Consider the following 10146-nt stretch of genomic DNA (forward strand, 5'->3'; position numbering starts at 1 on the left):
TATATCAGTGTGCTTCATTCTCTCTGGGCAGGCCCAGCCCTGTGACCAGTTGAAGAATCAGGTGGGAGCTGAGGCTCCTGAGTAGGTTTCAGAGCTGACCACCTACCCTAGGTTAAGATGAGACGCAGGCCGTGGGGATAATGTGGGTAGCCCCCCGCCCCAATCAGATTATGTGCTGCTGGAGAGGACAGCTACCAACCCTGCAGGCCCTTTCCCACCCCACCCACGCCATTTGCTCTTCAGCCTCCGGAGAACACCTCGTTTTCTGTCCCCCCCCCCATCCAAAGGATGGTTTACAGCTGGCCAGATAAGGAGGGGCTGGGCACCCAAACCTGCCCCAAAGGAAAGAACGTGGGTCACTATCGGAAAGGCCCCCGACAGTTTGGAACCATGTATTCTAGCCCACTTTGGCCCCTTGGCAGGCCCCTTCCCCCCTGTGTGCCTCAGTTTCCCGCACTACCAAGAGTAGATGGTACAGAGTAACTGGGCTCCTTCCATCCCTCTCGGTCCAAGGCCTACGGGCCTGCTGATCAGCCGCCAGGGGGCGCAGCGAGCTCAGGCTCCGGCTGCTATTGCCGCGCCCCGCCAGAATCCAGGCCTCGGCGGGCAAGGCTCTCCGTAGAGTTGATTTGCTGCTGCCAAGGCCCCGTCCACATTTGTCCCCAGAAGGGGCTCGCTGCTCCCCTAGTGGACACCTTCCTGTAGTCGCTGTCCCTGGTCCTTGTCTTTTCATTGCCGTCCCCACTCAGCTTTATGGGCACGGGGGGGGGGGGGGGGGCCGGGGGGCGGGGCGGCCCAGGCAGGATAGGTTCTGACTCACTCGGCTCCAGCCTCATTGGGGTGTGGCCTTGGGAAGCTCGGACCTCGCTGGACGTAGGGCAGGGAGGATGAAAACGCCCTTCTTCGTCCACAACAGGGAACTAGGACCCCCTCTCCGTGTCCTCGAACCCCCAGCCCTGCCCTTAACCTGGCTGTCGGGATGGACGGTCTGGGCCAGCTGCTGCGATCCTAACTGGGATTCTAGGAATCTTAGCTTGTGGTCGGAAGGAGCTTGTGGCTGGGGCCCAGGACCTCCACGTGCTGGGAGATGGCCCCCCAGGGAAGAGGGCTGCTGTGGCCACAGCAGCAGCTGGAATACTCGAGAGAGCCGCAGCCACGCGGTCGTGTACCTGGCGCAGGCGCACCGTTGCAGCAGCGAGTGCCTATGGCCTGGCGCTAGCCTCGGGCCCAGCCAGCAGCTTGATGTGCGTGATCTGCGTAGGCCGGCGGGTTACACGGGATGGCCCCAAGCAGCCACCGGGCAACGCATTCCAGCAGTAGGTGTGGCGGGACAGAAAGCAGCGCCCAGGTCCACCCGGCAGTGGCTTAGAGCACGCGCCGGCTCGTCCTGCGGCTCCCGGGCGCCCCCCGGCGGCTGGCGTGGGCAGCTGCGTTGCCGCGATAGCGCGCCCCGCCGTCGGTCAGCTCGCGGCTGTGCCGGCTCCCATCCGCGGAGGTACAGAAGGGCTGGTGGGAAGCACCCGCGGGCGCCGCGGGCACTCTGGGCGCACATGCTGCGGGTTGGACGCGTGCTGGTAGTGGCCCGACGGCCGTGGGTCGGCCGCACCTCCACCCAGAGACCGCTCCCACGGCTCACGGTCCACGTCTTCTGCATCTGGCTCTGGGTTCAAGGCTGCGGCCTCCTGGAGCAAGAGAAGGAGCGGGCGCCAGGGACGTGCTGGGCTGCGGCCTTGGCCTTGACAATGGGGCTTTTCCTGCCTGCTACTCGCCAGCCCTTTGCTTGCCTCGGTCCTCCTGCCCTCCCTCCTTCCCTCTTTCTCCCTCTCCCACTCCCCCTGCTTATGTTCCTTCTCTCGCTGTGTCTCTGTCTAGTGAATAAATACAACCTTTTTTAAAAAAAAAAACAACAAACAAAAACCGAAAAAAAACCTCTGAGCACACAGGAAAATCCCAGGGGGTCTGGGAGATGCTAGTCCTAGAGTTTCTTCCCCAGTTCCTTGGGCCTTGAATGCAAGTCCTGGCTCTATCAGTGTCCCAGTGTCCCCTCAAACTATTTTCTCTTCCCTTTCACGGACTTCCTATTAACATTCCCGCCTGCCTCCCAGCTTCTAGAAAGACCACAAGCAGTCCCTACCACCTCTTCTCTCCTTAAACTCATTGCGGACTCTTGCCTCCAGTACACTTGTCCAGTTTACAAACAACCTCATTGTTAGGAAATCCAGGGTACCTCGCCCCCTCTTCCCATCCCTGACTAGTCTCTCTAACCCTCTGGAGGCATTTGGCCATGTGGCTCACTTCTCCAAGAGTTCCAGGCCAGAACCCCATGCCTGATTGAATCACACAGCCATGAACCAAGACAGACTAACCTCTTTGGCTTCTGCCAGCACAAGAGGATCATAATGGATCAGTCATTAAATCACTCCCCCTCTGTCCATCCTTTTCACACCAGGCCAAAATAAACCAATTACAAATTAAATGAGCAGATCATGTCCCTGCTCTAAAACTTCCGCTAGTTTCCCATTACCCTCAGGCTAAAGCCAGACTCTGGATGGACCCAAACACCCTCCATCTCCAGACACACTGAGCCTCTGGAACAAGCTTAGGAAAGTTGACGGGCCCCAGGATTCTCAGGAACTGGGGGAGGAGTCCAGAAAAGAGACTCCTATTCTGGTTTCCTAGCCTGGGACACCCCATTCAAGATGAGAAACCCTTTCTGAGCTTGAATTAAAGCCCTCCTTGGGGCAGAGAGAGGGAAGATGGGGAGTGAATCAGGCTGGAGGTGGGAGTGCCAGGAATGGGCTGGGCCCCGGGCACGGAGGGGTTAACTCCAAAGCGAATCTCCGAGAGCGAGATCAATGGGTTACTTACTGCAGAAAGAGGCAGAAGCAACGCAGGGAGGCAGAAAAGAACCAGGCAGAAGAGCATGCCACCCGGGGGAAATCAGGGACCAAGGAGGAGGTGGCCGGTGGCTACTCCTGAGGGAGCACCCGCCCAAGTCTGGCTCAGCGGAGGAGGTGCCTTGCAGGAGAAAAGGGAACAGCGGGAGGCAGACCTGCACCTACAGGGAGGTGCCAAGGGGTAGCCGCTGAGCCAAGAGGCAGCCTCAGTCTGGCCGGTTCACCCAGGACCAAGCAGGGCCCTGTGCCCAGAATTGAGGTGGGTGTTACCCATCCTGAGCCTCAGGGGACTTGCTGCATGCTGGGGGTTGGGGGGAGCGCAGATACCACCTTTCTTCCCTCCACCCTGCTTCCCCGCATTCTCTTAATGTGTCCCATCAACCCAGAGGTCCCAGGCGAGCAGGGGGATCCACAGGTAGTAGCTGATAGGGCCGAGGGATGGAGCAAGGGTGAGAGTGGGCATGGCGTGCATAAATGCGCACGCACGCACACACACGCGTGCACACTTACTCGCATGGGGGTCGGAGGCCCCACCTGTTACAGGCTGTCAGCTGAGCGCTCCAGCCTGGGAGTTAGGGTACCAGGCGGCAACAGCCCCAGGTCTGGCACTCAAAGTGTGATATTAGCTTCCCATGTCCCCTCTCTGAGCCTCAGTTTCCTCTTGTGCAAAAAGGGGGTCAGTGGCCTCTATGGTTTTCCCAGCTGTGCCACTGTGGGGCTTTCACTAAACCGGACTTTACGATGACTCAGGGATATCACCCGTGTTTTGCTGACTTTGACCTAAGTCCGATTCTCCCCCTGAGCTTCCAGCCCCTGCGGAGAAGAGAGGTCCGTCTATCAGCAGCTTGGCTTGGGTTAGCCCCTCCCCCACCTCCCGGGTCCTCAGCCCATTCTGCTGGGAGGTATCCATCGCCTAATCCTTTCTCAGGGGGGTGTTCCCTAGGAAACTGAGAAACCCACCTCAGACACGTAGGCAATTGTGCCCGGCTTGCACGAGTGGATCTCAGGGAGAATCTGTGGCTGTCGCCCTCTTCCCACCGCCATGCCCCCAGGAGCTCCCCGCGCCCAGGAGACATGGCCAGGCTGAGGCCGGGGGGGGCCTGGATGGAGACCCCGCGGTCGTATGACCAGAGCCGGGAGCTCCTGTCTGAGGACTCCAGCTTCTTTCCCTCAGGTGCCCATCGGATGGGAAGATGGCTGATGCGCAGAACATTTCGCTAGACAGCCCAGGGAGCGTGGGGGCCGTGGTGGTACCCGTGGTGTTCGCCCTCATCTTCCTGCTGGGCACTGTGGGCAATGGGCTGGTGCTGGCCGTGCTGTTGCAGCCCAGCCCCAGTGCCTGGCAGGAGCCGGGCAGCACTACGGACCTGTTCATCCTCAACCTAGCAGTGGCCGACCTCTGCTTCATCCTGTGCTGCGTGCCCTTCCAGGCCGCCATCTACACGCTGGACGCCTGGCTCTTCGGGGCCCTCGTCTGCAAGGCTGTGCACCTGCTCATCTACCTCACCATGTACGCCAGCAGCTTCACGCTGGCCGCCGTCTCTGTGGACAGGTGCGCTGGGCCTGGGACCTGGCTGGGTCTGGGCTGGGGAGGGAAGACCTAAACAGATTCCTTAGGAAGGAGAGCTTGGGGGACCAAAAAGGGAGAGGATGGCAGGGAGAGAAGGAACAGCTCTTCGGCCCCTACCAGTCTCTGCGCACCTGCAGAGCCTGCTCCAGCGGACCATCCTGCCCCCCACCTCCCAACTCCACCGTGAGCTTCCAGAAGACATCTCTGTGTCTTACATGCCAGCAGAGGCTGGCACGTAGTAGGTGCTCCGTAAATGTGACATGAATGGCAAAAAGAACACATGAATGAATCCATCAGTTACCTTATTACCGCCCACACCCAGCCTAGGCTGTGGTCATACCTGTTTTCGCCGTTCCAAATTTGGAGTCCAATCCAGGCTTGGTGACCTTGGGCAAGTCTCTTCCCTCCAAGCCTCTATCCCGGCCTTGCTAGGAGGTGCCAGGCTCTGCTCCAAGCGCTGGGCATGTTACTGACCTCCACCCTAGCCCGCCACGGGGCGAGGCAGGTCGCGGGTCCGCAGATAGCGTCCCCGCGGGGTGCGGGGGGTGGGGAGCGCGGGGCCCTGCCACCCGCCGCGCTGACCCGGCGCCCGCCCGCAGGTACCTGGCCGTGCGGCACCCGCTGCGCTCGCGGGCCCTTCGCACGCCGCGCCACGCCCGCGCCGCCGTGGGCCTCGTGTGGCTGCTGGCGGCGCTCTTCTCGGCGCCCTACCTCAGCTACTACGGCACCGTGCGCTACGGCGCGCTCGAGCTCTGCGTGCCCGCCTGGGAGGACGCGCGCCGGCGCGCCCTCGACGTGGCCACCTTCGCCGCCGGCTACCTGCTGCCCGTGGCCGTGGTGAGCCTGGCCTACGCGCGCACGCTGCGCTTCCTGTGGGCGGCCGTGGGCCCCGCGGGCGCCGCGATGGCCGAGGCCCGGCGCAGAGCCACGGGCCGCGCGGGGCGCGCCATGCTGGCGGTGGCCGCGCTCTACGCCCTCTGCTGGGGCCCGCACCACGCGCTCATCCTCTGCTTCTGGTTCGGCCGCTTCGCCTTCAGCCCGGCCACCTACGCCTGCCGCCTGGCCTCGCACTGCCTCGCCTACGCCAACTCCTGCCTCAACCCGCTCGTCTACGCGCTCGCCTCGCGCCACTTCCGCGCGCGCCTCCGCCGCCTTTGGCCCTGTGGCCGCCGCCACCGCCACCGCCGCGCCCGGGCTCCCCCGGGTGCCCGTCGCCGCGTCCGCCCCGCCGCCTGCCCCGGGGACGCCCGGCCTCGCGGGAAGCTGCCGGCGGGCGGCGGCCGGGCTGGCGATCCGGGGGAAGGGCCCGCCCGCGCCTTAGAGGCTGGACGACGAGCCCCGTCTGCCCCAGGACCGGAATGAACTTTGTCCGCCTCCCCTCTGCGCGGGGGACCGTCTGTCTGCCATTCCGCTTCCCCCAGGGTATGGCGCCAGGCAGGAGTCCTCCGAGGCGAGGAGGCGCACCGTCTGAGCTGGGGCTCCAGTCCGGTGGACGCCCCTGGGCCTGGGCCGTGAAATTGGGTCCCCCCCCATCCCGGCTAAGCGCAGGCTCCCCGGCCCGACAGCCCCCAGATTCTGGCCATAGCCAGTCTGGCTCCAACTCAGTCAGCGGCTTCCAGGCCCTGCTTCCTCCACCGCCCTTCCTCAAGCCCCTTTTCCCATCCAAGCCGTTCCCTGGGTAATGTAACGCTAGCCAGCCGCTAATTCAGCAAATAGTTGTGCAGCATTCACTGTATATCTTATGCGGTGCTACATTATTCAGTCTAATTAGCAAAGCAGCTTTGCAACGTAGATAGGATTAGTTCCATTCCTGCAGTTGGAGAAATCAAGAATCAGAACGCGTTCAGAGCGGGGTGGGGGGGGGGTGGGGGGGGCGCCTGGGTGGCTCAGTAGGTTAAGCCTCTGCCTTCGGCTCAGGTCATGATCTCAGGGTCCTAGAAATCGAGCCCCACATCGGCTCTCTGCTCAGCGGGGAGCCTGCTTCCTTCTCTCTCTCTCTCTGCCTGCCTCTCTGCCTACTTGTGATCTCTGTCTGTCAAATAAATAAATAAAATCTTTAAAAAAAAAAAAAGAAAGAAAGAAAGAAAGAAAACGCGTTCGGGATTTGGGGCACCCGGGTGGCCGGGTCAATGGAGCATGTGAACCTTGACCTCAGGATTGTAGGTTCTGAGCCTGTTGGGTGTAGAGATTATATAAAAATAAAATCTTTAAAAACAAGCAAACAAAAAAGTTCAGTGATTTGCCCAAGGTCACTTAGCTAGTGTCTGGCGGAAGCTGGTTGAAACCCACCGCCATTTAACTTGGTCTGCTCCCTGGAACCGGCTTCACCTCTGGGGCCTCTGTTCTCAGTTTCTGTGTTTTCCAAGGTTTTTCTTGGTCCTTCCTGATTCTGTATCGGCCCTCTTCCCTAAACCAGCAGCTCCCACACTTGACTGGATGCTCTGGAAACCTCAGAGATCTCCCAGTCCCCTCTCTTAGCATAGTTCTGTTCAGCCACTCAGGCCAGCTGATGGCCTTATGAGTCCTGATGGCCTTCCCCAGCCTTCCCCAGCCACCCGGTCCCAGGTCTACTGTCTGACCCAAATCCCTTGCATTATTCCCTCAGCCACTCGCTGCTCCTGGCTCAGGTGAGACAACAGACCCACACTTGGGTCCCAGCCAGCAGCCCCGGCTTCCCCGTGGCCCCCTCCCTCCCTGTCCATGCACACGGCGGGGTAGTCCGTGGCTGTGGCAACCTGCTAATTAACCAATAAATCAGTCTCAATGGTTGAAGAGCTACCCACTTCCCTCCCTCCCTCCCCCCACCCCACGCCAATAATATTTATTAGCTCAGGCTGAGGCCTGAGACCTTTCAGCCTCCTTGTCTCCCTGGCACAACTCCCAGCTGCTGGGCACCCTGGGAAGGCCCCTCCCGGACACGAGGCAGCTGCTGATCCGCCTCACTGCCTGCCACCTGCCGCAGAGCCAGGGGTCAGAGTGTCAGTCACCCTTCACAGGGGGAGGCTGAGACGGGCTGGGGAAGTGACTGCTTTGAGAGCCCAGCGCAGGGGCCTGACCCCAGGTCCAGTGTTCTCTCTACTGCGTCTCTGCCAAGGTTCCCGTGGCTGGCTCTGGCCCCAACGGTGGGAGTGTTTCCCGGATGGCAGGCCGCCCGTGTGGCCTCTACCTCCTCATGGCGGTCGCTCACTCCTGCACTGGCTCCCCTGTGCCTCACAGACAAGAGATACTACCTCCATTTTCACAAGTGGAAACTGAGGCTCCAGGACATGAGGTAGGCTAACCAGACGGAGGGCTCTCCTGGCAGGCTGGGCAGCATGGGAAAACATCTAAGACCGCCCGACAAAATTCGCCACACCACACTGGTGAGTTCCTGCTAAGTAGAACAGGGAGCGACATCTCCTTGGGCCAGCCACCCTGCTGGGCTGCCGCTCCTTGGTCAACTCTGCGAGCAGGGACAGGCACCCAAATGGGAACATCGTCCATCCCAGACAGGCAAGAGACAGGATCACCTAGCCAGGGAGGGGCAGAGCCAGTACGAACCTGCATGAAACTCCAGGACAGGGGTGAGTGGAGGGGGGCGGTCAGGGGGAACCCTCCACAGTGGCCTGGGTCTCTGCTCCCCCGGCAGAGGAACCGTGGTAGAACCCAGGCCCCTGGCTGGACTCCAGGGCCTCCTACTTCCGAAGGGAGTCTCTCCGGCCCACTGGAGGCTCTGACTAATGGAGGACAGAAGAGCCTGGACCAGAGCAGGACAGGACAGGTGTTTGATACACAAAGATGGAAATGATCCTTCCCTTCCTTCTTTCCTTTACCCCCCCAGGCGTCTGGGTGCCTGCCTTAAGCTATGCCATGAGGGGAGCACAGAGAGGGTCTGAGTCTGACCTGGTCCCTGTCTTCCAGGAGCTCCTCTGTCTAGCTGGAGAGGAAAACACCAAAAGAAGGAAAGTGCTGTGTGGCAAGGCCGGTATGGGAGAACACACTGTTCTGAAAGGGCACAGAGGAGGAAACTCCTGCCTTCCTGGGCAATCCAAGCAGGAGTCCTGGAGGAGGTGGCAGTTCCTAAAAAAGGTGAAAGGGGTCTGCCAGCTGGAGCAGCGGCCTGTGCCAAGGTGGGTACAGGCAGGAGCAATAGGGGGCTTGTGCAGTTGAGGCGAGCAGGGTGGGAGGAGTCTGGGGAGGCCAGGAAGGCGGGTGCAGTGAGATCACATAGCCTCCTGGGCCAGCTGGGGGAGCAGGAACCTCATCCTTCGGCAGGCAGTGATGCCACTGAAGGTTTTTAGGATGGGCCCCGCCAAATGTGTAGCTGGGAAGCCCCCAGCCTGGCTACATGGAGGCTGGGCTGGAGACACCAGGCTGGCAGCGAGCCACCGATCCAGAGGCAGCTCTATGAGCCTTCGGCCAGGAAGGCCGCCGCCAAGGGCCTGGCCTGGGGCTGGGAAACTCTTTTGCCTTGGATTTGGCAGGAAGACTGATGGCCTGCTGCTGGGCTTGGGCTCGGCCTCGGAGACCCCTGGGTCTGCTTCAGGCGCCTAATGAAATGCTTGGAAGAGCAGATGGTCGTAGTATTTTGGCTTGGAGAGAAATGTGAGTCCTGTAGGGCCCCAGGCGGGCACTGGGGGCTGGAGGAGAGGCCGAATGTGCTCTGGCCATTCTCCGAGGCCCAAGAGAATCCACTCAACCTGAGCCCCCAGCAGGATCTCAGGCTGGGCCTGGGGACAGCCTGGGGGTCCCAATAGGAGTTGAGTTGTAAGGAGGTCTGAATTCTGCAGTCCTCTCATCCTCCTGTTGGTGCAAACTGCTCAGGGAGGGGCCTGCAGTGCTCATGAATGAGCACTTACTCTGAAGGAGGAAAAGGCAGAAGCATGGGGGCTTAGAGGAGCCCAGAAGGCCCTAACCCAGCTTAGGCAGGCAAGGAAGACTTCCTGGAGGAGCTGGTGCCCAACCCAAGTCCTAAAGTAGGAGTCAGTCAGGGTAGATGGGGAAGAGAACAATGGAAGAACATGGGCGGGCACAGGCCACCTGGCATCAGGCACAGCATGGTCTGCTGAGGATATGCCACAGGTACAGAGGGGCCCAGGAAGTGAGGTGGGAGTGGTGGGGACAGTCTCAAAGGATTCTGTCAGTCCTCTTTGAAATTGAGGCTGTAAATTGTCCTGAGGGCAACAGGGAGCCACTGAAAGGTTGTAAACAGAAGAGTAAAAAGACTTCCGCTTTAGGGAACTTTCTGGTTGCCAGGCAGGCTTTCCTGGGGAGGAGGGCAGAATGAGATGGGGGCAGGGCAGGGACACCAGTTAGGAGGTTGGTGGGAGAATCTGGAGAGACGGAGATATCTAAGATGTTGATGGTGAGGATGTGAGGATAGACAGGACAACCACTTACAAGGTACATTCGTTGGAGCTTGGTGACTAAATGTTGTGGGGTGTCCCAGCTTACATTCCAGACTTCTGGCCTGGGCTACTGGGGGTGATAGGGGGGAATAATGGGGGCACATGTTTGGGGGGAACACGTTGAGACTGAGGGGCCTAGGGGGCACAGTGGGGGGTGTCCACAGGGCAGCTGCTACACTCAGGCCTTGTGCTTTGGCCCTGGAATGTGTCTCCGCTGCTTTAGAACTTGCAGTTGGAGAAACAGAGGCCCCGAGAGATTAAGTAACTTGCCCAATGGGTCTACCTCAGGTCT

The 10146-nt window shown here is 60.4% G+C and overlaps 1 protein-coding gene across 1 annotated transcript; it reads left to right on the plus strand.

Annotated features, from left to right (window-relative positions):
* Positions 1-3045: 3045 nt before the first annotated feature.
* On the plus strand, positions 3046-6306 carry GALR3 (galanin receptor 3). Its single transcript, XM_047740109.1, has 3 exons — positions 3046-3156; positions 4072-4449; positions 5067-6306. Exons 2-3 carry the CDS (start codon positions 4091-4093, stop codon positions 5827-5829), a joined length of 1122 nt encoding a protein of 373 aa, XP_047596065.1. The 5' UTR covers positions 3046-3156; positions 4072-4090; the 3' UTR covers positions 5830-6306.
* Positions 6307-10146: the final 3840 nt, after the last annotated feature.

Source organism: Lutra lutra, chromosome 8 (genome assembly GCF_902655055.1).
Source record: "Lutra lutra chromosome 8, mLutLut1.2, whole genome shotgun sequence".
Lineage (NCBI taxonomy): Eukaryota > Metazoa > Chordata > Mammalia > Carnivora > Mustelidae > Lutra > Lutra lutra.